Source organism: Atractosteus spatula, chromosome 12, assembly GCF_055471065.1.
Source record: "Atractosteus spatula isolate fAtrSpa1 chromosome 12, fAtrSpa1.hap1, whole genome shotgun sequence".
NCBI classification, from domain to species: domain Eukaryota; kingdom Metazoa; phylum Chordata; class Actinopteri; order Semionotiformes; family Lepisosteidae; genus Atractosteus; species Atractosteus spatula.
The window spans coordinates 24,231,300-24,258,869 of record NC_142717.1 but is presented as its reverse complement, the minus strand read 5'-3'; the positions used below and the strand labels follow the sequence as shown (position 1 = coordinate 24,258,869).

General features: G+C 43.4%; 1 protein-coding gene across 1 annotated transcript; it reads right to left on the bottom strand.

Moving 5' to 3' along the window:
• Window positions 1-815: 815 nt before the first annotated feature.
• On the bottom strand, window positions 816-25,562 carry tonsl (tonsoku-like, DNA repair protein). The gene is made up of 28 exons (XM_088929249.1): window positions 25,339-25,562; window positions 24,816-24,911; window positions 24,509-24,651; window positions 23,797-23,980; window positions 23,068-23,197; window positions 21,839-22,010; window positions 21,603-21,717; window positions 20,688-20,833; window positions 18,996-19,148; window positions 18,785-18,910; window positions 18,476-18,665; window positions 17,516-17,574; window positions 16,441-16,530; window positions 16,049-16,121; window positions 15,639-15,802; window positions 13,266-13,389; window positions 12,882-13,138; window positions 11,379-11,850; window positions 10,521-10,711; window positions 10,137-10,237; window positions 9,281-9,437; window positions 8,866-8,944; window positions 7,653-7,960; window positions 6,449-6,620; window positions 5,606-5,781; window positions 5,055-5,128; window positions 3,324-3,457; window positions 816-1,354 (listed from the first exon to the last, which is right to left on the bottom strand). Exons 1-28 carry the CDS (start codon window positions 25,361-25,363, stop codon window positions 1,131-1,133), a joined length of 4,335 nt encoding a protein of 1,444 aa, XP_088785375.1. The 5' UTR covers window positions 25,364-25,562; the 3' UTR covers window positions 816-1,130.
• Between the last annotated feature and the right edge of the window lie 2,008 nt (window positions 25,563-27,570).

Genomic DNA, 27,570 nt, shown 5'->3' with positions numbered 1-27,570 from the left:
CTGCATTGGTACATTTTTACACTGAGAAGTATGAATGCATGAATAAACTGCAAAGTAAGGTAATGAAGAACGATAGCCAGGAACTTTCAAAACTGAGCTCAATCCTGTTATATGATCATGTTGGCTTCTGGTTTTCCACCACATCACGTAGAAAGAATACTAATCATATCAGACGACCTACCCGCTCCTTCTATTGGACAAATTTAAGTCTGCCTCTGCCAGCTGTGATGAAAGACTTCATATTCAGTACATGATTAATACAAAAAATAAAGCATTTCCTGATACGTTTACAATGGCCTACAAAATGTTCTGCAACCACAGGCTATTTTCAGTTTTCTGACACATCCAATTGTGAGCTCTTTGTAGGTCGGTTTACCACTTTAGAGCATGCATGCTGTCTGCAATCTTCTACTCTGACCTCTCCGACCACCTTCAAGATCTACTGGTGTGATGGGAGCAGCACAGCCATTTTTATTTCAAGCCAAAACCATTTAAGACTGAAACACTACAGTGGTTACTGTGGTTTTGTAATAAACCACATTGTGAAAACAATGACGCACACAGCCAATGCCTATCTTTGATGGTTATAGAGGATGACTTGATCTTCTCCTTGAGCTTCTAAAATAGTTTTGCCCTTTTATCCAGAATGCGTAGCCAGCCTTCCGGCAACTACATGTGGAAACACTCTGCATCAAAATTATTAGCAGAAATCGCATCACTGTTTCCTGCACTTTAAAATGCATGGCCAAATATTTCCCCTGCAAAACAAGCATGAAGTATATTTGCTTTAAAGAAAAGGACCTGTTGAGAAGTTGTTGGAAATTCACAAAATGACAAAAGGCAAATGTTATTTTAATACAGAATTTTTTACAAGCAAATGATTTTTCATCTATAAAATGGCTCCACACCAACACAGACCCATAGGTGAGACGTGCATACAGAAACGGCCTGAGAACAGTTTGATGGCTGTGGTTTCAGGGAGGCACATTGACACTGAGGCTGTGACAAAGTGCTTTTGTCTGTGCAATTTGTCTAGACAGATGAAGATTAAACACATACTGCCCCAGCAGTATACAGCTATCAAAAAGAAAGTCAGCTGGTAAAACTGAAACTCTTCTTCTTGGGTGTGGTCAAGGCCCAGGCAGTGTCATTGGCTCTCCCAGGGGTGCGGCAGCTCTGATGAAACACTTGCTGAGCCGGGACACCAGGCTACGTTCGGCCCCTTCGCCCCATCTGCGCACCAGTTCCTCCCGGTCCAGCTTGTTGAGGCGCTGGGAGCACAGACGCAGCTCCCAGACACAAGTGGACAAGTTGTCGATGCTCGTGCTGTCCCACGGGCCGGACACGAGACAGCCTGGGAGAGTGAGAAAGGCGCAGAGTAAGAGTTGGGAGATGAAAACACACAGAGAGAGAAGGATACACAGCTGGTACCAAGAGACACAGGGCACAAGGTCAGTACTAAGAGAGAGACCAAGCACGAGCCAAGAGACCAGCATAGTGCCTGCTGACTTTTCTTTTACGTTTTATTATCCTCTGGGAATTTTTGTTTTACCACAGAGCCTAGGACTATAGTATAGCAAAACTAAACATCACCTAACACAGAGTTTAGGATAACAGTGTTTCTTGAGGTAAGAGGGTTATTTTACATTGTTTGAGAATGAGATTGCAAAGGAGATTAAAGATCTCCTAAATTTATTACCGTTAAAACTAGGGGCACGGAGGCATCTTCCAGATTAGTGTAATTTCTCAGGGGAGAGGGTGAGCCTCACACTACAGAATGATCTCAGCCTTCTTTACAACACTATTTTTACAACCCTATTTTGTATTCAGCTTAGTCAACCTATACAGGAAGGACTTTTGGAGACCTAGCGCAGACTAGAAATCAGGCATCAATCTGCATAAAACAACTGAAACTATTCCAAAACAGTGTAAAAAATTAAATCTACTTCAATTAATTAAAAACAGGCATTCACATAGCCACTGAGGCATGTGGAGGCTATAAATCATCTTCATAATATTGGCAGAACTTAGTCAGTCCTACTCTGTTGAAGTCTAATTGCAGAGTATTCATGGAGACCACCTCCAGATATTTCCTATGCTTCTGAGAGGTATACACAGGAATTCCCCCCAACAACAGCAGCAGACAAGCGAGAGGCATTCTGCTGATCAAATAGATAACGATGAAGTAACATACAGTATAGCAACTTCTGGTTGCACTTGAAAGGAAAGCTATCTGAGCAGGGCACCTCTGGAAACTCTACAGTCCTACACAGCACCCTCCTTCTGCAAGACTGCAGCTATGTTTAAGAGACCACTAAATCTAACTGAGGAACCAGAGCTCCTCTACACTCTCTCTATGAGAAAAATGACTTTTTATAGGTGAGGGGTTGCAAATGCTGTCTATAAACATTTTATAAACTAAATGCTATACAAAGTATTGAATAAACAACATATAATAACCGTGTTTATAAGCAGTGTCTACTGTAAATCAATTGCATGTTAGTAACAAAACCCTAATCTTGACAACAGCCTGAAAAATGCGGTGTTGGACTTCTTTGCACGATGGCTTTTGCTACAGCTGTAATACTTTAGCGTTCTTAACACTTTGACATTTATGTTATTTAATCCTGCAACTTCAAAAGTGTGAAGAAATAAGAAAATAAGAGACCACAAAGTAGCTACTAACACAGGCAACTTATGTCACTGTGACCCTCGGCACTGTACTCAATGTGAGGCATCATCCTTTACAATGTGAAACAGAGAGCTGAATGGGAGTTAAAACAGCAAGATTCCTGTTGTGGGTCCATGTGAAAAACAAACTGCAACCCTTTCTAGGAAAAAAGAGAACAGAAGCAGTAACAGACAAAGAAAAGGGACAATAATATTGGTTAAAGGGTGTAATAATCCCTATACAGGTCTAGAGACACAATGAATTGTAGCTGTGCTTATGATCAAATGCTCTCTGCTTGTGAAATGCCTGTGTTTGAGCATTAATGTTCCATTACAAGATAACATCCGGTCCTGTTGATAAAGCAAACGAGTTTGAAAGAGGACTCAGGAGAAAACAGAAACAGCAACCCCGGCACTGCTGAAGAGCTGCCAAAAAGATCCAAACTATCAAACAGAATTAGACCAAGACCCTGGTCTGCCAAATAAAAAAAGCGAAAAACTATGAGAAAAAAAATGATATAGTTGCCGGGAGGACACAAAGAGAGATGAACTAAAACCAAAGAACACAGAACAGAAAGTGGAAGAATGCCACAGTGGCAGTAAGAGAGCACTAAACAGAAAAAAAGAATCACGTCAGTTTGGATGAGCAGTACCTGCCAAGTTGAGGAAGTGCAAAGGGCGCTGGGATTCGCGGAGGGCAGACAGCAGCGTCTCCAGTCCGGCTGCCGTAACTCCAGGATTTCCTGAGAGGTCCAGAGATACCAGGGTGGGACACACAGTAAGACACCTGGAGAGAAGCAGGCAGACAGTGAGACACTTGCATTGATCAAAGACAGATCTTTCAAATAGCATCCACTGACAAGGATGTTGTTAGTTCATGGAGGTTTGCACTTTCAATTGCAGTTAGGATGTGATATAAAAAATATCCTTCCACCTTTTTATAATTCAGAGTTAAGCGACATTCTTTTTACAATGCCCTTTCACCTTGATCTGGTTTCATGTAAAACTGGAAATCCCAACTGAAATAGAAATATCTTAATAGTCATCATTGAATCCCAACTGAAATAGAAATATCTTAATAGTCATCATTGAACATTGAGGAGCACTTTACTGCTTAAAAATGTTTTGTATCAACATTACAGAACAGTATTCTGAATATCTGTTACATTTTCTCACATGAAAAAAACTCTTTAATACAGTGTCACTCTGCCAATGCCACTAAAACAAAGGCATTATATAATGACTGTGTTCTCCTAAGCATCACTGTAATGCCATACTGTCAATCTCAAAACTCGTCTGTAAGTCTTCTTAGTGCAGCTTCCTGCACACATGTCACGCACGTGTGGAAAGTACTTGTATTGATGTAATGACTTGTGTCCAATGTAGTATCTGTTTTTGCAAACTTAAAAGTCTGTGTGGAAACAACACATGACAAGACAGGCCTGAATAAATAAATCACCTGGCAGCAATAAATTTCAGTTTAACCTTTGATTCAAAACACTACCTTCTTCACTTGGTTACAAAGGTTTTCCCATCAGTAATTAGCAAAGAGGCAGACCAGCACACATACAGACGGAAAGACACACAGTAAGATGTTTTTACAGACGGACAGTCAAAAGTCCTGCTTGCACAGAAAAAGAAACTGGGATACTATCAGACACGGACAGGCTGAAGATCAGACATCGGGACAAAGAAAGATATGCAATAACTCACAACTGGCAACCCACTGAAGGTAAGAAAGATATGCAACTCACAACTGGCAACCCACTGAAGCTAAGCAGGTGTGAGCCTGGTCAGTACCTGGATGGGAGACCTCCTGGGAAAAACTAAGGTTGCTGCTGGAAGAGGTGTAAGTGGGGCCAGCAGGGGACACTCGCCCTGTGGGTCCTAATGCTCCAGTATAGTGCTCCAGTATGCTGGTCCTAATGCTCCAGTATAGTGACGGGGACACTATACTGTAAACAGGCGCCATCCTTCGGATGAGATGTAAAACTGAGATCCTGACTCTCTGTGGTCATTAAAAATCCCAGGGCATTTCTCAAAAAGAGTAGGGGTGTAACCCCGGCGTCCTGGACAAATTTTCCGTTGGCCCTTACCAATCATGGCCTCCTAATAATCCTCCTCTATGAATTGGCTTCATTACTCTGCTCTCCTCCCCACTGATAGCTGGTGTGTGGTGAGTGTTCTGGCGCACTGTGGCTGCTGTTGCATCATCCAGGTGGATGCTGCACATTGGTGGTGGTGGAGGGGATCCCCATTACCTGTAAAGCGCTTTGAGTGGAGTGTCCAGAAAAGCGCTATATAAGTGTAAGCAATTATTATTAATTATTAATAATGCGTAACGCAAGGGGTGGGTCCCAGTCTACGCAATGTGGAGAACACACCTGGCCAGGGCAGCGAGGTCAGAGTCCTTGAGTCCATTCCCAGCCAAGCTGAGGTGCATCAAAGAGCAGCCCTCCTGCAAAATATATTAAATGATGAGTCTCATGTCCACAGTCAGGCAGCTGTCTCTATCGTCTCTTCCGCTGCATTCTGCCGCCCCCTGCAGGATTTAATCACCGGAGGGCTTTTATAAATTCATATGGCAAGAAAGGAAGGGGAATCTTGTTATTTGTACTATTTGTTAGAGTAATCCACAACAAATCCATTCTCATTTTCAACAGTAACATTACTGTAACTGCATAAATGAAATAAGATTACAAATACAAGCTCATTGCATAAACATCTTCTCAGCCAACCATTTTAATGCTTTCTACCAAATCTAATCTTAATAAAAAGCATTTCCTACAGCTTCAATTAAGGAACGTCCCTCCTACTGGCACCACTGCTGCTGTTAGAACACATCTTCCCATAGCAATGCTAGCAGACGACACCTCTCACCAGGGGTGGCATTGTGTTACATATTAGCCCTGGTGTGACACAGGCCCATGTGTACCTGAGACAAGTGGGCTGCCAGGTGCTCTGTACCGGGAGAGTCTGCAGGCCCTCTGCGGATTGCAGACAGGTCAAGGTGTGTGAGCGAATGGAGAGGTAGTGTCTTCAGAACCAGCTCCATTCCTATGGAGCCCAGGGAATTGTGGGAGAGACACACAGACTTCAGATGTCCTGTGCCTACGGAGAGAGCATGTGTGTCTTTCAATAAGTCACGATGGCTCAGTTGCATCACAGCAAACACAAATGTCAGAGGGCGAGACTCACTGTAGATGATTTCCACTTGCTCTTTTTTCCCTCTCAAAGAGACTAAAGTACCCAGAGCTTTATCTATATTTAGATCATCTGAAAATCCTGGGTTGGACACCAATGACCCACAGGATATGGACAGATCAAAGACAGAATGACACACTAACACATACACACTAAGAAAGAAGAAAGCAAGAAAAAAGCAAGGCCAAGCAACTTATTATTAAAATCCGTAACTACAAAGCCACAAAGTGCTAAATCTAGGAATTTCGTGTCCCAATCCTGGGTAGCATGAGGGCACCATCTTTCTAAGTGATATGAACGATGAATGTTTACACTGCCTGTTAAGCAGGGTTGCCCAGTAGTGTTCATCGAGACTTGCAGTTTTTGGTTAAATGCAGCTATGTACTCCTTAAATGAACTCTTACTGGAATACATGGCTTGCTACATTAATTCTTTTTGTTTCTTGCTGCCCTGAAGTCACATGTTTCATTTTCAGAACAATTCTTCAAATAATTAATACCTTATATATTTTCACTGGAATGTTTTCCAAGAATTGAAATGCCAGTGTTTTATGAATGTGAATGTCATAATTTACCTGACAGAGAGCTGGCCAGCAGGAGGCGGTGTTGCTGCAGAAAGCGGGTACTCAGCCCACAGCCTTGTAGTTTGAGAGTGGCCAGCAGGGGGCAGGCTGACAGCAGACAAGACAAGGCCTGAGAGACCCCATCTCCTAGAGGGTTGACACTGAGGTCCAGCTCCTCCAGACACTGTGGGGACAAGATATGGTAAAACTCTATCCACAGAAAGAAGCAGCTACAATCCAATACATAGAGACAGCACATAGTAAATATAAACACAGATTACAAATGACAGAAGGCTTTTTGACCCTGCTGGTTATCTGCAGTTTATCCAGAGTGATTTCCAGGTGTTGTCTAAAAGCCCCAGAGAACCATCATTAACTCCAGACATCCGGAGTGATCCAAACACAGAGGGACACACTTACAAAATACCCATCAAGAAAGAGCAAAATAAGAGCAGGGGCAGGCAAACTTGACACTTCCCTTTTAGAATATCAACAATTTCTTTCAATTGTTGAACTTTTCTTCAAAGCAATTAAAGATTAAGAAGTGAAAAAACATCAGGTCAAACTGGAGACTTTCAGTGGAAGTGAATGAAAGTACAGGATGGTTCCTGATAGACATTGGGGTTGGGGAACAGAAAGTCAAGACTTACAGCAGATTGCCCTTCATGGAGATATTTCTTCCTAAGAACAATGTAAATATTGTTTATTTAGGATTAGGGACCATAAGAGTATGAACACTGCCCTTTCAATATAAAGGGAGAAGCTTTTCCCATAAGAATCAGTGGAACAGAATGGGGTTCCATGTATATTACTGCACACTAATCATTTTTAAACCATTTTCTCTCTAACATACCACTCTCTTATCGTGACATACAAATCATTTTAATGTAAAAAAATTTGAAGCAACATTTTAACAAACTTCTCTTAACCATTTGTTTATATGATCTTTGAGAAGTGAATGAGTTGTGCTTGATTGTCAATGCTGTTCTGATTTTCTTATGTTCAGCACCTGCACTATCACCTGTAGTATGCTTCAAACTAACAGAACTCATCCTTTGACTGATGGAAAGATGAACCATGATAAAAACTGACGTCAGTTATGTTCACCATCAGCTAAACAAAATGCAAGAAGCTGAGCAAACGTCATTAATTCAAAACAGCGACAAAAAATTAAGCAGTGAATGTGTGATCTAGGCGCTAAAAGCAACTTAAGTACCGGGAATGCAGGTTGGCTCCGCCCATCCAGTGTAGCAGAGGCCTTCTTAAGCCCCTCCCCTGTAATGTGATTGGCAGAAAGATCTAAAATGTGAAGACTGGGCAAGGTGGTTGCCGTGGCGACAAGCTCAGCCATGAGGTCATCATGGAGGCGGTTGCCCGAGAGACGGAGCTCCTTGAGGCACGACTGCAGTTTCAAGCAGCGCAACAAGGGAGTAAGAGCGAGAGGAGAAAGACTGAGCCCGGACACTGAGAGAGTGGGGCTGCCATCCTGGACTTCACAGAGCCGACACACCCGCTTGTTCTCATCTGCAAAGAGATGCAGATTGTAACACACAGAATGAGGGACAGACACATTCAGCAAGTATATACTGTGTCCCTGCACACGATGTGCATTTAATCATCCATATCACTCAACACTGATGTCTGACCCTGTCCATGACTACACCTGACCAACTGCACACGCCTTCTTTGAGGCGAGACACAGATTTTCCGTGTTACTGATATTCCCTGTGTTACAAACTAAACACTGCATCTATTTTACTAATAGCACCGGGATGCACCTGTAATCAAAAAACATACATGTACAGTAGATGCATTCAGTTATGAGGCAAGTCTGGATTTCTTCCACCTGATGGACTGATTCGGGATTGAATGCACATTCATGCACATAAATAATATATAAGGGAAAATACTGCAGAGCAAAGAGCAGAATATTTTGAAGCTAGGAAAGTTTCAATTTTTAATTTTTTTGTAACTTTTTATAACTGTATTCTTTTTAGCCTTTTTAATCAATGTTTTTGAAGAATCACGCTACAAACATTCATCACTTTTGCTATGAGATGATTACGAATGTGTTTAGGAAATGAGAAATAGAAATATTGGAGACAACAAAGTAGGCTTCTTTTTATCTTCTCTCTTTACAGTCCATTGTGTCTGTTAAGGATATTGCCATTCCTTAAATTTAACCATCTCTCAGAATAACATTCAATTTCAGCTTTTGGTTTAATGCCACCTTTCTCCTGTGCACAGTTGGACTTTTTAAAATATCCTCCTTCCACCCACAATCCATTCCAATTAAAATCCATGAATTTAGAATGTGAAGACAGCCCCAAACGCATTTCATTTCATGTTTCTGATCTTCGGGTATACTCTCTGGTTTTTCTGGGTACACCGCCAGTATGAATGAAACCTGCCCCCATCACGCCACTCACCTACAGCCAGACTCTGGCAGGCTTTCCTGTAGCGCTCCTGAAGGGGAGGCAGGTCCCAGGACGTCACCTCTGCCAGCACCTGACGTGAGGAAAAGAGATGGAGACACTTACTGGAAGCTCTCCATGCAAGCACCTTTACGCCAACTAGCTACATTACTTAACTAAATCTTAACTGACATTACAGCTGAAGATCATTCATATTATGAAGAGATCAGAACCATGTGCCTCTCTCTGAAACAGCACAGTTTTGGCATTGTAGTTTTGCAACTCTGAATCTCTGCATGCTACATCCCCATTAAGGGACATAACAGATTCACCTTCTCTCACAATATCACGATCTTCCTCTCCACCTACAGTAAAAGCCTTTCATGCACATAAACAATCCCCGTCCCTCTCTCCTCTGATCGCTTCTCACCTCTTCGTTGCTGTGCAGTACAGTCAGCAGCAGGTCCTGGGGGGCAAGTAGGGCTCCCTCCTTCTGCAGAGAGAGCCGAGGCTGCAGGCCACAGGCCTGATAATACCGCTGGGCTGCCTGCTCACACAGCCAGGACACTGTGCAGGACTCCGCCTCGCTGAAACACACAGGCACCGCATACAAACTAAAACACAGCAGCTCACACACTCACGGCCTGCTCTGCAACCAACAAGCCAGAACCAGAGGAAACTACTTGGGTTGCAGCAATACGGAACCAACTATCCAGCCATGTTGTTAAAGGAGGTACCCTAGCTTCTCTTATGATGGTTCAGGTAACTGCTAAGCACTATATGAGCTCAATGGCCTCCTCTTGTTTGTAAGCTTTCCTATGTTCCTGTGAACAAATAAATTAATGTCTGAACAAGTGACACTAAATGAAAAAAGATTATAACTTAAATAACTCAAACAACCTTGAAATGTGACACAAGCAGTGCACAAAGAATTAAAAAAATATGTGCATAGTAGGATTGAACCTCCTAGTGAAGGAAAACAAATAAATCATCCAACTTCTTCTTTAAAAGATTTAAAGGTGAGGCATGAGGCATAAAAAAATGACCAGTTCAATTAAAATTTGAATATCATATCACCTAATTCTGTGTGGCTAAAGAGAAAAGACTAAACTCACTTTTAAAGACTTGTTAGGTATAATTTAAGCCTAACAGAAAATGGACAGATGTTAAGTTTGACTTGTGACCAAGATCAAATTTTTAAACCCCTGGGTGAATTATGAAATCATGGGCACAGCCATACAATGTTCTCACCAAAGGTATGGTGGCAAGACAGTTGAGGCACTGACCTGTGAGGAATAGGTATGAGGAAGACATTGTCCTGAACTCTGACCCTCACTCTGATTGGTAAAGGAAGAGGAGCAGCTACAGGCTGTAGAAGACTTCCAGACTGAGAAAGAAAAAGTGAGAGGCATTCAAAAATCTGAGACATACAGTGCGACAGCTGAGCAAATAACATTTTTTGTTAAAAAGCCCCAGTTTGTCAAAGAGGAAATGGCAGTTCTTTTTAACACCAGTAACACTGGCCGGGCGCTTCTCCACCCTGAGACTTCCCTGTGTGGCAACTGAGATGGGCACCATCTCAGTTGTCTGAGGTATCTCTGGAAGACGACCAACAGGATACGTTTACAGTAACACTGTTCTTGTGTCTGTTCCCTTGTCAACACACTCACCTGCGTGTTGGGGGACTGTGTGGTCAGACTGGGCTGGCTGGGCCAAGTGGGAGGTTCGTGCACGGGGCTCTGGGGTCGGCTGGTGTCCCGCCTGCCCAGCACCACCATGCCCGACAGCTGAGTCATCTTCACCTGCCGCACGCGAGAGCCGCCACGCCTCAGAGAGAGACCCCTGCTGGCCCCGCTGGGAACTGCAGAGAGAAAGAGATGAGATATTTTATATGGTGCAAGTCTCCCTTTTTTTCTTCAACAGCCTCCTCACTGCTATGAACTGGTCATAAAGTTTGTTTCTTCATGTTGAAGAAACTCCTAATTTCTAAATGTCCTTTTACTGATTTACTTTTACAACAGATGTAAAAGGGATCAATTTTGTTATCACAATATTAACTGTGTGAAGAGTACCTGTTATTTTGAAAATACAAACATTTAAGGCCATTAACTATTATCAAGTCAAAGTAAATATAAATATTACTCAGGTACTTTAATGACAGGAGGGTACATACTGTATGCTATGAGCACCAACAATATAACCAAAGGTTCTTAAAGTGTATATTTGCTTTATAACAATTTCATTATTAGTATAGCTTAGTTTGTATCAGGACACAAGGTACACTATACATGGCCATCCAACATGAAGTATTTTAGATGCTAATATATTACATTTACCATTTGTCTAAGCATATCCAGGGAAAATAGTAGAGTGAAATAGTCAAATGCATATGACTTTTTTTAACTAACTCTGGTGCAACTTAAGAGCTGTGCACTGTGCATGTTCAATAAACTAAACAAAGATTATAGCCTTTTACAAATAAAGTGACCTTCCTTTAACAGTGCACCACAGTCTCTACATATATCTACCTTTGGGGACCACTTCTGGTGCTGCAGAAGAGTTGTTCTGCGCCCTAGTCTCTGAGCGGGCACTTGGAGTTTCCCTTCTCATTTCTTGTCCAGAACCAACTCGTCTCCTCTTCCTAGGTTGAGCCGCACCAATATCATCTTCCAGCCAATCATCATCCACGTACTCCTCTTCCCGCACAAGCGCAGACCTGCCATTGGCTGACACCGCTACACTGGTCCTAAGTTCCTGTTCTGATAGGCCCTGACTTAATAGACGGGACTTGGCACTGCCCAGGCCCCTCATGGCTCTCTGGTACTCTTGCCTCCCACTGAAAGCAGGAGCTTCTGCCTCCCTCCCTGTTGCTGGCAGGACCTCTTCAGTGGGCACGGGGGAGGCTGGGAGGCGGAGGCGGGGGCAGACAGGGCGGAGGGGGCTCACGGAGGAGTCCGAGTCGATCTCGCTGCGTGAGGGGCTGCTCTGCGGTGAGACACGCTAGATGAGAGGATCGACAGGATGACAAGTTCAATGTGCTGCAGAAGCCAGTTCTCTCAACCAGCTTGCATTGTGCTTGTTGCTGCACAGCAAAACACATTTTAGATAGATATGACTTTATTGATCACAAAGGGAAATTGAGGTGTTACAGCAGCCCAGCCCAAGACAAGCAAAAACAGAAATCAGAACAGACTAAAAATTAAAATAAGTACAGCAATACAAAATAAAATAGAGTTAGGTGTGTGCAAAATATGCTAATAGTCAAATGTAAAACAATAAAATATGTGCAAAATGTGCATAGGTATATACAGATTGAAAGTACAACAGTATAAATTATACTGTTAATTATAATAATAATTATACTATTACACAGTATATTAATCCAGTGTCCAAAAAGTACAATAGTGCAACATGCTGTCCATAGATGAGCAGATGAAGGGCTAACAGTCCCAAAGCAGAGCCAGCCTTCTTGATGAGTTTATTGAGTCTGTTTACATCTCTTGCCATGATGCTGCTGCCTCATTTTGAAAAAGCTCAGTAATAAATACAGGAGGAGGGAAATCTCATAAGTGTATTTGAAATGTACTTATTTTTGTGAAATAACACTCTAGAAAATGCAACATTTTCAAATGGAAAATTACAAAATTACTAACCAATTTACCTATTTCACTTTGTTATGCTCCAGTTACCTGTTTTTCATTTTCCTGCATAAACTCCATTCACACATTTGGGTTTATTGGAGCAAGCTGGGAAATATGCCTTGTTTAATGATACAACATTCTTTAAATGTGAAGAAAGGCATGGGGCTCTTATTTCTTAGCTCCAGTGAATGACAAGGTCATTCAACACTATAAGGTAGTACACTTGAAAGATTGATAAAAAGTAAATGCCCTGTGGTTGTTAAATGCCTCATTTTTCTCATGGTATCCAGCTCGCCATGCTCATTTTAGGTAGAGGAGGCACCAGTATTTGTTGAAAGAGGAGTTTCTTAAAGATGCAATGACAGTGTGGCTCAGACCAAGGCTACCTACCTGAGACGGTACAGTGTCGCTTTCCCACTCATCCTCTCCGCCTCTCGGCCACACACTGCTGCTGGAATATCGCCTGCTACCCCTGTGGTGGGCTGCTCCCAGGTCACTGAAGTCACCTGCTCTGCCAGGGCTGCGCCCGCTGTCCCTTGTGGGCTGAGCAGTCTGAGAACAGCGCCCCCCGGAGGACACCAGCGGCTCCGAGTTCTCTGCGTCAAACAGCTCAGAGTCCTGCAGCACTGCAGCTTTGGGGACCAACACTGGAAGGGGAAAACGAGAAGGGTAGGGTGGGGTTGAAAAAATGATAAGGCCTGGAAACTCAAGTAAACTATTTCAATTAAATAAAATCCCTCAGCCCCAATATATATGAATATGAATCATTCACACCTCCCCTAGCAGACGCGCTCTTCAACAATCTCTCCATGTCGACACAGTCCTGCCGTGTCTCCTGGTCCAGGTGTTTGCTGTACATCTTTAGCCAGTGCCGCAGGCCGTCCTGGGGGGTCTCGCCCTGCAGGGGGGCGCAAGTAAAAAGCCCTGAATTAGACCGATGGGTTCACTCAACACACACGAAGGTGCCCTGCCATTCCCAATCAGAAACCAGACCTCCCAAAAAAAACATTTCATCCCTTTTAACTTTTCAGGAAATGAGCTCAAGCAAGTCAAAGAAAGCTGTGTTTGGAAGAGAAAACTAAGAAATAGTTTCTTGTCTGAGGACTCTGGCTGCTCATCAGGCAAATGAAAAGAGCACTACAAGACAACGTCCTCTAACAGGTCGTCAAAATGTGGTCCTATAGATGAGTTCTCTATACTCTCTATATATCTATGACTGATATATAAGGAGGCCTGATACTGATACTGGGTTATCAGTAAAGCCTCTAATATTGATACTCTACACATGATAACCATTATAAAGCTGAAAGAAAAGAATAACTGCAACCAGCACTGACAAGACACTCACTGGCCTCCAGACTGCTTATAATCTACATAATGTATATATCAATTCTTTGCCTTTACAATTCTGCCAGTTTTGCAGATTTTGCTCTTTCATGGTATTATGGGTCAATAACACTTACATCAGGCAAAAGCAAAGCACTAAAGCAAACATTATTGAACATAATTAGCTCAGTGACATTACATTCCCTCCCCTCACTCTCATCAGGTGGGGCCAGTGCTAACCCTGGTGCATTGTTCTCCAAGACATCTCAACCAGCTTCTTGGTTGTCTTTTTTAGGTTTCTGATTTCTTCTTAAAAAAGCATGCTTAAGAACTTGTGCTCTCAGAGGTATGCCTGCATTCAGCACAAATGGTGAAGGACAGAACGTCACTGAAGTGTAAACTAGGTTCATCAAGCAGAACCAGACTGTGAGCAAAACGCCAAGAACAGTTTTTTTTTTTATTGGAAAATGAAAAACACACAATCTTGTTTGTTTTTTTTGCCAGTGAAAATCTAGCTTCTTGGAGGACAAAAAAAACAGTATAGATTTTTTTCTTTTTCCAAATAAGAGAGAATTGAGTTTATTGTCATATGCACAAATGCAATGAAATGCTTATTTGCATGTATGCTCCTATACAAAGACATCTTGGAAACACCAAAAACACAGAACAGCAACATCAACAAGTTAAATAACATACATCTTAGAGAAAAAAAACACCAGTGTGAGCCAGTGGTAGGTGTAGAGTTAAGTAATCTGACAGCTTGAGGGAAGAAGCTGTCTCCGAGTCTAGACATACATGACTTTATGCTCCTATAACGCTTACCAGAGGGAAGGGGGAAAAAGGTGAGGAACCAGGATGACTGGTGTCCTTAATGATACTTCCAGCCTTCCTGAGGAAGCGAGTTGTAAAAAGTTCCACAAAAGAGGGGAGCTGTATTCAAATGATGGACTGGGCTGACCTGACCACCCTCTGAAATGCCTTCCGGTCAGACAATGAGCTGCTGCCAAACCACTGTAATTACACCCGTGAGCACACTCTCAATAGCGCACCTGTAAAATGTGGTAAGGACAGTTGAAGGCAGTCCAAATTTTTTCAATTGTCCGAGGAAGTAAAAGGGCTGTTGTGCCTTCTTTGTAACTTCGGTTACATGCTGGGACCACGTTAAGTTGCTAGCGATGAAGGTACCCAGGAAGCTGCTAACCAGCTCAACAGCCACCCCATTGATGTGAATAGGGATGTGGTCCCCCCCCTGCTTGCTAAAATCAATGACCAGCTCTTTGGTTTTACTGACACTGAGGGAGAGGTTATTGTCAAGGCACCACTCCACCAGGTTCCTGACCTCATCCCTTTAGGCTGTCTCATCAGTGATTCGGACAATGATGGTAGTGTCATCAGCGTATTTGAAGATGGAATTGGAGCTGTGTCTGGCCACACAATCGTGGGTAGACAAGGAGTACAGCAGGGGGCTAAGCACACAGCCCTGGAGGGCACCTGTATTGATGGTCAGCGTGGAAGAAAGTTTTCCATCTAGCCTTACAATCTGTGGTCTGCCAGTCAGGAAATCCATAATCCAACTGCGCAGAGAGGTGTTTATGCCCAGGTCATTCAGCTTCCTGACCAGTCTGGAAGGAACTACCATGAGTAAATCATTGAAAATTCATTTGACATTGGGCAAAGTGTATATTTCTGAAAGTGATCAAGATAGCATGCAGGCCTCCTCCTGCTTATAACCACTCGTGCCTTCTTACTTTCCAGGAAAACTACATGCTCTGATGGGTTGAAGTGCTTGTTCTAGTTAAAAACAATATACGTTTTCACTACCTTAGCATTCCTGGCATTCACTGACGCCCCCTTCTCCACCAGCAGCCTGGCCACGAGAAAGTGCCCACAGCCGAGCGCATCGTGCAGTGGAGTGATGCCCTCGCACATCGGACCACCGGGGTCATTCACATTGGCACCCCTCTCCAGGAGGAGGCGCACAATCTCTGAGAGAAAGCAACAGAGAGAAGCCCACCCCAATCATCATCATCACATAGAGGAAACATGCATGAACACTGCTGATCATGCAAAGTTTATATCTGTTATTGTTCTTCCTAAAAATGAGACGTGGGGAGACGACGATCTGGCACGAGCTTAGTGAGGTAAAGTGCTTTGAGATGAATATAGCCCACAGTGGGTGATGAAAGAAACAGGTGATAAAACGACAGGTCAACAGATGGAGACAGGCTCACCTAGATGTCCATGGTTACAGGCCTCATGAAGGGGAGTCCACCCACAATAATCCCTGGGGTTCACAGGGTGACCCTGAAACACACAGCATGACCAATCCACACATGCTAACAGACGCAGTGGCTCTCTAGGTGCATTAGTCCTAGTCTCCCTCTATGTTGTCTTGGTCCATATTCAGTTGTAGTCTCCCTGGATCGTGGGTTCTTGGTCAGTTTTCAGTCTCGGCCCGTGTTCTATTGGTTACCAGTGATTCTTTCCAATTTCAAGTTCTGCCCAAGTTAGTCCCAGTGAGTTAGTTAGTCTGCCTTTGGCTGTGCGGTGCATCTCTGTGGTACTGACCCAGCCAGTCTCTGGTACAGTGGTTGTGTGCTCTTCTGTTCTGGCGTGACCTTACCTGCTCCACCAGATACTGGACCTGCTTCAGGTTGCCATCGATACAGGCCCGGTGCAGTGGGGTTTCACCCTTCTCATTGCGGCGGTTCCACTGCAGGCAGAAGTGTACATCAGCTCATTCCAGCAACCCGCACTTGCATAGCCTTACATTATGGCACCTGTAACCCGCTCTTCACAGCACACAATGATGTATCCCAGCTAGAGCTGGGCGATAATTCGATAACGATAATTATCGTGATATAATTTTCCTCTATATAATTTTAACAAAAGTTCTATAAATGTTCGACATATATGTTTATGCTTTGTGCATGATATACGCATGTGCACAAAATACTGCGCGAGTGCGCATGCGTGTTGCAGACCGGGCAGCTAACAGATTTGTTTAATGTTTCTGCTGTTTGGCAAGTGTTTGTTGTGTTCTTAAAATAAAAAGTTGTTTCATTTACCAATTAACTGTCTGGTTTCTTCAACTTTCACTCAGGAGAAAAAAATCTGCCTTTAAACTTGAAAGAAATAATGATTTGACATTTATAGTGATAATTATTGATATCGACTGATATGAAATTTTTTATCATGATAATGTTTTTGGCCATATCGCCCAGCCCTAATCCCAGCTGATCACAAAGTCGTACTTTATAGTTCCCTCTGGCATAAAAGATGTTTCCACATTCTTACTGTGATACCACATGACAAACACCCAACCCCCCTGTAAAAATGGCCACAGAGAGTAATATGGATGGACATCCACTACGACACACACCTCAGAAGTCACACAAATACATCAATATGAAAATATTTCAGTCCAGGCTGCCATTGTGCAGGCAGGATTTGTGCAAAAGAAGGCTGGATAAGCCAGATATTCATTTCTTATTTGTCATGTGTTACTTGGACACTGATGTGACTGACGGTGATAATCTGTTTGGCAGCCATCTGTATGTCTCAAAGAGACATGTCCTGAAGAAACAAGGAGGCTCTGGAACATGCATCTCTGCCACAAAACCAGATGCCATAAAATCAAACCTCAAGCCTAATTCTGTGCTCCAGACCAGCCCACCCCAGTGCCAGCCAGTACTGACCCGACTAGTCTTTCTCCTGCCAGTGACCATCTTGTCATATCCCTCAAGATCCTCGTCGTCTGCAGGACAGTGAAAGAGAAAGAGATCTGTGAACATGCACACTGACTTGGCACTATTCTTCAACAGACTGGAGGAACAAACATGATCTTCCCTCGACACAAGAGATTGAAGATTCTCCTGCTTACCAACTTTAAGATCATCCATTTTCAGGGTTCATCCAATTCGGGTTTGCAGGGGAGCCTGAGCCTATCCTGGCACGCAATGGGCACAAGGCTGGATACACCCTGGACAGGAAGCCAGTCCATAGCAGGGCACACACTTGCACGCTCACACGAGGGCCAATCTACCCAGAAACCAGAATTGTACCCAGGACCCCCACACTGCAAAGCAGCAATGCTAACCACTGCACCACTGTGCTGCCCCACTTTAAGAGTTTCTGTTTCGAAATTCAGATTTCAGTTTCATCCTGGTCTGAGAGATCCAGGCTACTGACACTGGCCTACTATTCTTTCCTGTTCTTTTAGATCTTGCTAAAATCTCAGTCTTGTTACTCCCCACCTGCTTCAGTGTCCCAGTGCTTTTACGGAAAATAATAAGTCTGAGTTTGTATTATAATAAGGCATTTCCCTTTATATAAAATGACAGCTTTTAATGTTTTGTTTTCCCTTTTACAATGATGATACCTAAACGGTCTTTCCAGTCTAAGCAAGTGTGGAAGTACTTGCTCTAAGAGGGCCTTACTGAAATTTATTTCTAGATGTTTTTAAAGATTACTTTTTATAAAAAGTAGTTGAACATACATGCCGATAAAACAAGCATTTTACAAATTAGCTATAAAACATGGACTTAACAATTCTCTCCCCTTAAGGATAGGGAATCCTTTACTTTTTAGGCTACATGCGCATTTTCCTTCTGTGCTAATTATACTGTAATATGCCCGCATGCTGCACGAACACTCACCTGAGTCAGACAGCTCCAGGTCGCTTTCCTCCAGGGGTTCGCTGTTCTCCTCCCCCTCCAGCTCTTCCTCGCTCTCGCCATCGCTCCACTCCCCTGCGCCACGCAGCTCCTGCAGCCGAGAGGCTGTGCCGTCTGCGCGGGAGGAGCCTGCCCGCTGCTGGGCACACAGCAGCTGCTTCAGCACTCGATACTGCCAAGAGGGACAGGAGGGGTGCCCGTGAGCGGCAGCGAAAAGGTTTCTTTGCACGTGCATTTCTGTGCCCTCACCTCGCTGCAGGGGTAAAATGACAGAAGGCGAAGAAGAGAGACCTGTAGTCGGGGCAGCTCGGCTCTCTGCGCACACTGCAGGGCGGCGCTGTAGCAGGGCTCCAGCTCCTCCAGCCCGTGGGCGCTCTCCTCCAGAGACGCAGCGATGTTCAACCAGGTCTCGCATTCCTGCAAAACACACGCCGGGGTGTCAGAAACCCCCCTGAAATAAACCTGCAGCATGGGCGAGCACGCACTTAGTCAACGGCCCTACCTCCCGGGGATTGCCCTCTCTGAGTGCCAGCTCCTGTCTGTAATGCTGTATTGCCTTGTCGTGCTTCCGGAGGTCAGTGTAAGTTGCAGCCAGAGACACGTGGATCACAGCCAACTCCCTAGCAGGCTTCCCCAGAGATATTGCGCTGGAGAGCTGCCAGACAGAAACACACTGTTTGTATACTGCGTTGAAATCGATATGTGGTACCCACATTACCCATTTAACTGCAAACCCGAATTTGACACTCCAGGATGCTGAGTGTGCTAGGGTGGCCACATGCCCAGTAATGTATTAAGCCAGAAAGAACCTTCAGTCCTGGGAAGTGGGGTTATTCTTGTGCATTGAACACCTAGAGCAATCCAGGAGTGTCCAAACCTGCTCCTGGAGGGCCAGTGTGGACACATCACCCCTCCAAGACCAGGAACACATAACCTCTGTCCTAGACTGTATTACTGCACTAATTGTAGTAAGATCATTCTTTGCATTTATGCAGTAATTTTCATCCAAAAGGTTCCAAAAACCACATTACATATAGGAAGGCACCCTCTTCATCACTGAGGTACAGCACCCATCGCGATGACACGCAGCAGTCATTCCGTACCAACAGCTCCTCTACACAACAGATCCGGTAGAGAAGTGAACTTTGACTGAATTAAGGGTAAGTAAGGGTAAGTTTGTATACAAGCCAAATCATGCAGGAAATATAGAGGACTTTAAAAAGGGGTTAATACCCCTCCTCTGAGAAATGGTGGCATGGGATCTCTAATGACCTCAGTTTAATGTCTCATATGAAGGACGGCACCTCCTGCGGCACAGTTTCTTATGTCACCATCCATCCATTATCTAATCACTTTACCCAATACAGGGCTGTGGGGGAGCAAGAGCCTACCCTGGCAAGCAACGGGCGCAGGGCAGGGTACATCCTGGACGGGACACTGGTCAATCACGGGGCAGACACGAGGGCCAATTTTACAAAAGCCAATGAACCTACCAGTACATCTTCGAACTGTGGCAGAAAATCAAAACACTCTTGAGGAAACACACATGATATTGGGGAGAACATTCATCTGTACGGAGGTCCTGGGTATTGAACCTGGGGCCCTAGCACTCTAACCACTGCACCACCATGCCACCCTGTCACCGTACAGGATTGGAAAATTCTGGTCCAGAGGAAAAAGGGACACCTACCGGTCCAGCAACACCACATACAGAAGCAACCTGTGCCAGTGAGCATGTATTTCACCATGCAGAACATTTATAATGCATACATTATATACCCAAGAGATGCCCTGGAGGAGGAGATTTAATCATTTAATCATTTGCCACAAACATATCATTGAACAAGTGTATTTTCTGGAAGCCCTCTGACATTTTGTTCTATTTTAATTTTTATAATACAATAATAAAGGCAAGATATGCATATAGAAGCACAGTGACTATGAACATTCATGTTGCAAAAACATGCAACTGCAGTTTATAAATGAAAGTTCCATGTAATGGTATATAAAACACCAATTACAGGAACCTGGCCATATTAAACACTATTCAAAATAATTGCATTTCTTTATGTTTTCTCATAACATGCACATTTGCGATACAAATAGAATTCTACAACACATTCTGTGACGAGGGACCAGAAAGATTTTGCACAAGCCGCTCAGTTTAACATGTCTTGGCCACGTCTAAGCTCACCTGTGTGCTGTAGGCCTCCAGGGCCTTGCTGTAGCAGCCCACTTTACAGCACAGGTCTCCCAGCTGCTCAGCCAGCCCCACAGCCTCCTGCGGCCGACCCTCCGACACCTCCGACAGGCCCTCCTCCAGCGCGCAGCCGCGGATCGCTGGAGAGACACAGAGCACAGCACTGCACACACCTGCACTGCTCGAGACAGGACTCAGAGACCCGGTAGTTTCTGGGTAACAGCACTGAGAAAGACTGCAGTCTTTAATATCGATAGGCTGACATGATAACATTAATTTCTGCTCAGAAAAATGACTAAAACTCATTTTTTTGCACTGGTTTTCAACAGTTTTAAGTTTATTTTATTCTCCCGAGAATTTACTGATGCTTGATATAAGAAAAAACAGAAATGAGTAGCCCTGAAGATTAAGAAACCTAGTCCACGATTTGCCAAGGGAAGGGAAAAGAAAAACTGAAACAATACTAGCACTAATGACTGTCCTACAACAGGTACAACAGGTACAGTTAGTCCACTTCCAGAGAACATAGCTACCAACAATGAAGTACAAATCCCTGCAAGACTTCAAGGAATTACTGGATGAAAAACTTCAATAATGCCCCCCTTCTGTTTGTAACATTTGTTATGCTCTTATGAATCTGCCCTAGCTCAGGTAGCCATAAACGACTAAGACAAACATCAGTTCCACTACTATACAGCACCTGCTGTAAACCAAACATTTACAGTGGTTTAAATCAGACAGAACATACTGCAGCTGAGCAGTTGCTTACCACGTAATCACTGCTATTGCAACTCAATTATCACAGTACGTCTTTGTGCCATTATATTAACCTATGCCCTCCTGGTGCAATAGACTCAGTTTCTCCCCTACAACCTCCCTACTTGAAAGTGTGAAAAGCCCTTTCCTCACCATGTTTGAGATTCTTTTTCACAGTCTCCTTCTCAGCTGCCTGCTGGGAGCCCAGTTTGAAGGCCTTTTTCAGGGATCGTCGAGCAGCAACAAAGTCTCCCAGCGACAGCAGCACCTGTACAGACATAGAGATGCACAGTGACACTAGTCCACTTTGAAGCAGTACAGCTTTACTTGTCTAACAACACAGTGCTGCAGTGTGCAGAGCACGTTATAACACAGAGAAGCAGGGTTACCTGTCCTATGCTGTGATAACACTCGCCCTCACAGTATTTGTCCTTCAGCTTGCGAGCACACTCCTTGGCCTGCTCCAGGCAACGCACAGCACGGGAATGCTGCCCATTGCGGAAATGGATGCTGCCCAGGTTGAAGTTGGCACGGTATAGATCCTCCAGTAGCTGATTCTTCCTGCAAAGCAAAAAACCGAGTGAGTGGAAAAGAGACAATGGCAGAATCCCTGATACTATGGGAGAATCAGAGAGATTACAAGAAGTGAGCCTGCTCTAGACCACGCTTGAGAAAACGAAAAGTGTACACAGGAGCTTGGCCGTTTATACTGGCATAAGAAGGACAGCAAAGTATTGTCTTCTGTAGCTTATGAACATTTTGTCTGATTGCTTATAAAATTGCACAAGTGTTTTTATTTGTACCACATGCTCCCTTCTTGCTGAAATGTATTTTGCTGGTCTGCTCTATCCCTGAGAGTAACTCAACACCGGTAGTGCTAAATACATCTTATGCACTCTAGAGTATGTGCTAGTATGCATTCTAGCACAACGTGAGCAGGTGTGTTTTACAAGGCACAAGCCCCTCCTTACTAATGTTCACCCTTAAACAGATAAATCATGTTCTTTTATTATTGATGTGGGTTTCAAAAATGAAACGAAGAGTGCACGATCACTTTAAAGTTAGAGTTGTTTAAGAGTTACAGCATTCTTTTTTTTGTTTAAAAAATAACATATAAGTGTGACGGCTGTGTTGTGCACTAAATGGCAAACATGTGACTCAAGGGTCAGATGGCCTGAGACATACACCCCCAGGATACAGCAGTTGTGCTCTGGCAATGGCTGAACTGCAGAAAGCAGTCAAGGAGATACTGGGAGAGCAGAACATAAAAACAGGAAAGTTTAAAAAAAGAGATTAGCCCTTCTAGACACAGTTTGGTAGCTCACTGATCCAAGGATTGCATCCAGCTGTTTCATGATGGAATCTACAGTATCGGCTACTAAAGCTTGGCTGGGTCACAGCAGCTTGTTCCATACTCCCACAAACCTTTGGGTAAAGAAGTGCCTACTGTTCTCGGTTGCAAATGCACTTCCACATAGTTTCGAATTTTGTCCTCTGGTTCGTGTTTTGCAATTCATTCAGAAGAACGTGGCCCGATACATATTAGTTTAACACAAGAACGCTGAGGGGAGGACAAAGGGACACTTCACAGTGGGGTCTGAGACGGCAAGAGGCTCACTCTGCGATGAAGACGCTCCGGCGGATAAAGTCATTACAGCGCTGGGGGTCCCTCAGCCCATCGTAGACGAAGCCTAAGTTCAGGTACAGCCGAGCTCGCATCTCACTGAGCTCTCGAGGAGGCACTGCACCTGGGACAGCACAGGACATGCCAAGCACATTAGTCTACATCCGCATTTTACACTTCACACACTCAGCAAACTTTTCTCTAGCAAAAGCCTTTATTTGGATGTCTACCACTCAAATAAGTTCGTAAACCGACGTACAGTTTTGTTTCTCATTAGTTCTGAAAACGTGATGAGACAAAACTCTGTTCCCCATAATCAGACAAGACGTTGGAGGCAATCCAAAATAAGCTTAGAGATCTGCCAAACCTAATCTACTTTTTGCCAAAAGCTCTATATCACTGAACTTGCACTTTATTGCCATATGTAACCGGTACATGTACAGTACTGGTACAATGGAATTCTTACTGACAGAAAGTCTCTTGATTGTTAAAAAAAAGTGTAAAACACAAAGTGCTGACAGTGCATCAAGACAATATACAAACAAACAGTAGACAATGTACAAGTAAACAGCTCGAATGTAAACAATGCAGACATGTAAATGATGTGATGTGCAATAAATAAAATTACAATGAGGTAGACAGTATAGGTGTGGTCCGAGGGCATGGCAAAATATGTTCACCAATCGCACTGCTTGTGGGTAGAAGCTATTGAGGACCACTCACCCTCCAGCCGCTCATCCACGATCGCCAAGCTCTTCTTAAAGGCTTCCTCTGCCTGCAGTAAGCTATCCTGCAATTGGTCAGACTCATAGCGGTACAGGAAGGTCCGCCCTATGGTGGCCAGGGCCCTCTGCTCCTCTGCTGCATCGTTGACTGAGCAAGCCAGAGACAGGTGGCGCCTCTGGTGCTGAGGGAGAGGTAGAGGGATATGAATAACGGGGAATAAGAGCAAGAGAGATTCAGACCAGTGACAAAGAGTGAAAGTGGAAGTTGGGAGTTATTACTCTATAGAGCAAGAGACTGAGATGCTCATTTGTGGTCCTACTTTGCATCTTACCTTAAGCACCACCAAACAAGGCTATGTTCTTCATTATGATTTAGGTTCTTTTAAAAATCCAGATTAACTAAATAAAAGTGCATCGATTTCAGATTAATTTCACAAGAATTAAATTCATCAAGATTTGATTTTGCTTGAAGAACTGCAGAATTGCATTAAGATAATGCACCACAACACTACTTTACTAACACGAGAAATAAATTCAGGCCATATCGTAGGGTGTTATACACCTGGATCTTTTAATTGCCGGATCTTTAAACCTATGGACAGTGTCACAAGGCTGAATAGCCTATTGGATTGTGAGAATATTCTCCAGGCTGTATGCTTAGTACACCAGCCTCTGTATTTTCAGTTTTCCCCAACTAGGCCATATCTTACCTTCAGTGCTGCCTCTATGTTGCCCAGCTCTGCAAAGCACTCTCCAATCTTTCTGTTAGCAACAGCACAGCCAATCACATCATGTAGAACCTCTGACAGCACCAGCTCCTGCCGGTGCTCCTCAATGGCAGCCTGGAAATCTCCTAAGAAGAGAGTGACATTAATTTTACTGTCGCAGTCACTTCACCGATCCACTCGCTGACCATACATTTTGAAAATGGCAGTATACAGTAGGTGGGGCCGACACTTCAATGGGGAACTAGTGGATTTCCTACTCAATAAGCACTATATCAGTGCACACACTCACCATTCTTAGCTAGCAACTCTCCTAGCTGGTTGCACAGATTGGCCTCTTCTCTCAGATTGTTGGCGCTCTGTGCTTTAGTCTTTGCTTTCTGCAGCTCTGAGGATAAAAAAATGTACAGGTTTATTGTCAGTATCTTTGTATTACATTTGGAAAGCTAACAATTTCTATACACGCCTACTAATAGCCAACAGATCAGTGGAGAGTCACAAGATGTGCAGCAACAGGGATCAAAGACGTACAATCAGAAGAGTTTGAAGGTGAAAGTAGCAAAGGCAACGGGTTACAGGAAAGCTAGGGAGAACATGCGCGTTACCAGGCTAGACGTGAACGAGAAGGAGAGTCAAAGGCACGGGCAGCTTAAACCGAAGGTACAATCATTTGTATCTTTCCCAGCCCTTTGGCAGCTTTTAAAATCACCAAGCAAAACTCTGCCTTATCACATACTTGGATTGCATTGTCTTCAAAGGACAGATCGATTACATAAACCCTGCGAGTCCCAATTCAAACCCGCCGCCTAACTCACGCTTTATCTCCCGAGAGAAGCTCATCTCGCTCAGGCAACCCGATGTCCAGGCGCTCCGATCTCCAACAGCTAAAGGCCTACTTGGTTATCTCCCTTGGTTCCTGTGTATCTCCGTTTAATATATTCAGTGTGTCAGTCCTCACAGATGACAACACAGGTCATCTTTAAAGAATTAAAAACAATTCTTCACCCGACTGTATCTGTTGTCCATTTTCTCTTCACAATAAACCGCGCACCCCACCAATTCCGCCTCCTCCTGTCTCCCATTGGCTACTCAAAACTGCTTAGCCTATAGCTACTTCGCAATTCTTTCAAAGGTGTGACGTTCTTTCCGGAAGGCATTTCTTTATTTTGATTAGATGAGAGGAATATCAATCATATTTAACTACGTCATCTATTAAAAACACATGCAGAGTGTAGTTGTACTGTAGTACAAGCATCGACAATAAACATGGAGTAGAATTACAGTCTTACAAATACCTGTTTATATTTTGAAGGGAGATATTATGGACTGTTTTGATAACTACATATTTGCATTTTTCTAACTAAAAGTCCCGGGTCCCGACATTGGTTATTGTATAATGAAATTTATTATTATTGTAAGGGTTGAGTTTAATGCATTCATAAATTCATGTAGAAACTATGTATTAATGTTCAAATGGTAGGTTTATTAATACACAGTTTAAATAAGTGTAGGAATTGTCTGTCAAAAACTCTAGTTTGTCTTTTTAAAAATTATACAATCAGGCATGAGAAGACTTGTAGCACGAACAAGCCCCTTTAGAAATCAAACTTTTAAGTAGTTAGGGACATTGCATTTTAGAGGTAATTACTTCACACCGTAGCAATAAGAACGTTATATACAATAGATTGCTGTTCCCGAATGTTTTTTTGTATTTGACAACAAGTTGTGCATTTAAAAAAATAATAGTGGTTTGAGCTACTTGTAAATGTAATACAGCAATGCTATATGTTTAGTGACATTTTCACCAGCGGGGTAAAACAAAACAGAAATCGAGAAAATGTAAACTATAAGAGATTCAGTAGTTTTATTTCGACGGAATTTCGGCGTAAAGGTACGGTAAGATGAGAAAGTTGAAACATTTTAAGCATATATACATATATTGTAATGCTCTCGGGTTCACGTGGGTATGCGCCCCCCCGCCGTTGGGGACTCAAACCCGGGCCTATGGCGTCACTCAACAGGGACCCAACCAGTAGAGCTAAAGGGAAATCTGCGGGCCCTGCGACTCACAGGGAAGGGCGGTGACGTCACCGCGCCAGTAAGCCGGCTCACACAACCTCTAATGTCGTCCGTATGCGTTACAATATACAGTTGTATATGTATACATGTAAAACGATTTCTTTTTTTTAGTAGAACAATTGCTGATATTCACGTATTAACAGATATCCAGTAACAACAAGATTGACCTTATATAGAAATATCCCGGTTGTGGTGTTCTTTAATTCCTTCATAGCCATTTATACTACAATTTGGAAGTAAACAGTAGCTTTATGCGACACAATATATAAATAGGAACATTCCCAACCTGGTCTAAATTGTAATTTATTTCACCGCTGCTCCAGTTATTCCTGTTTTTACTTCTTGGTTTTATTTCAAAATAAATGCTAGAAAGAATTATTTTTAAGACCTCCCGATTTAGGAATTGTCCTTGTGTAACAATGTCACAGACCCGAGCCAGTTGCACAGCCGGACTCCCGGTGCCATTTTTATCTTCTAGACAGTTACTGCACACAGGAAAATCCATATTAATTACGTTCTGAACATCAGGGTTTGTTGATTGTGCTGTAGAGTTTAATTACAGTGCAGAGTACAGAGGTACACAGTAAAAACTACAGGGTATTCACTTATGCAACTGCAGTGCACTGCTCAAAGTTAAAATTCAGAATACCAAAACGCGGTGTAGTTGTTACCACGGTGACGCCTGGTAATGACGTCCTATTTCTCCTCTATTTGTTTCAGACTTTCTCCAGTCACCTTTACAGGCGCTGCTCTTTATTCACCCGCAAGAAGTCGTAAAGAGAAGAATAAGTACGTAAGAGGCCTCTGTCTTTTTAAATATCCCTGTCACCTGACTACACAACGCCACATTAACAACCAATCCTGGATGGCACACAGGACTGGTAAGTGAAGCCACCGATAAGTACTGGCAAATATTGACAGCCTTTCCCCAACAACGATTATGATTGGTTCCACTTGTGACCCTTGTA

Excerpts from the sequence above, each read along its gene's own strand:
- tonsl (XM_088929249.1), bottom strand. The coding sequence starts at position 25,363 with ATGAGCTTCTCTCGGGAGATAAAGC. Across the intron at positions 18,911-18,995 it reads GAGAGGGCAATCCCCGGGAG|GAATGCGAGACCTGGTTGAA; the intron begins GTAGGGCCGTTG and ends TGTGTTTTGCAG. Across the intron at positions 3,458-5,054 it reads GACCTCGCTGCCCTGGCCAG|GTGTCTTACTGTGTGTCCCA; the intron begins GTGTGTTCTCCA and ends GCTTCTCTCCAG.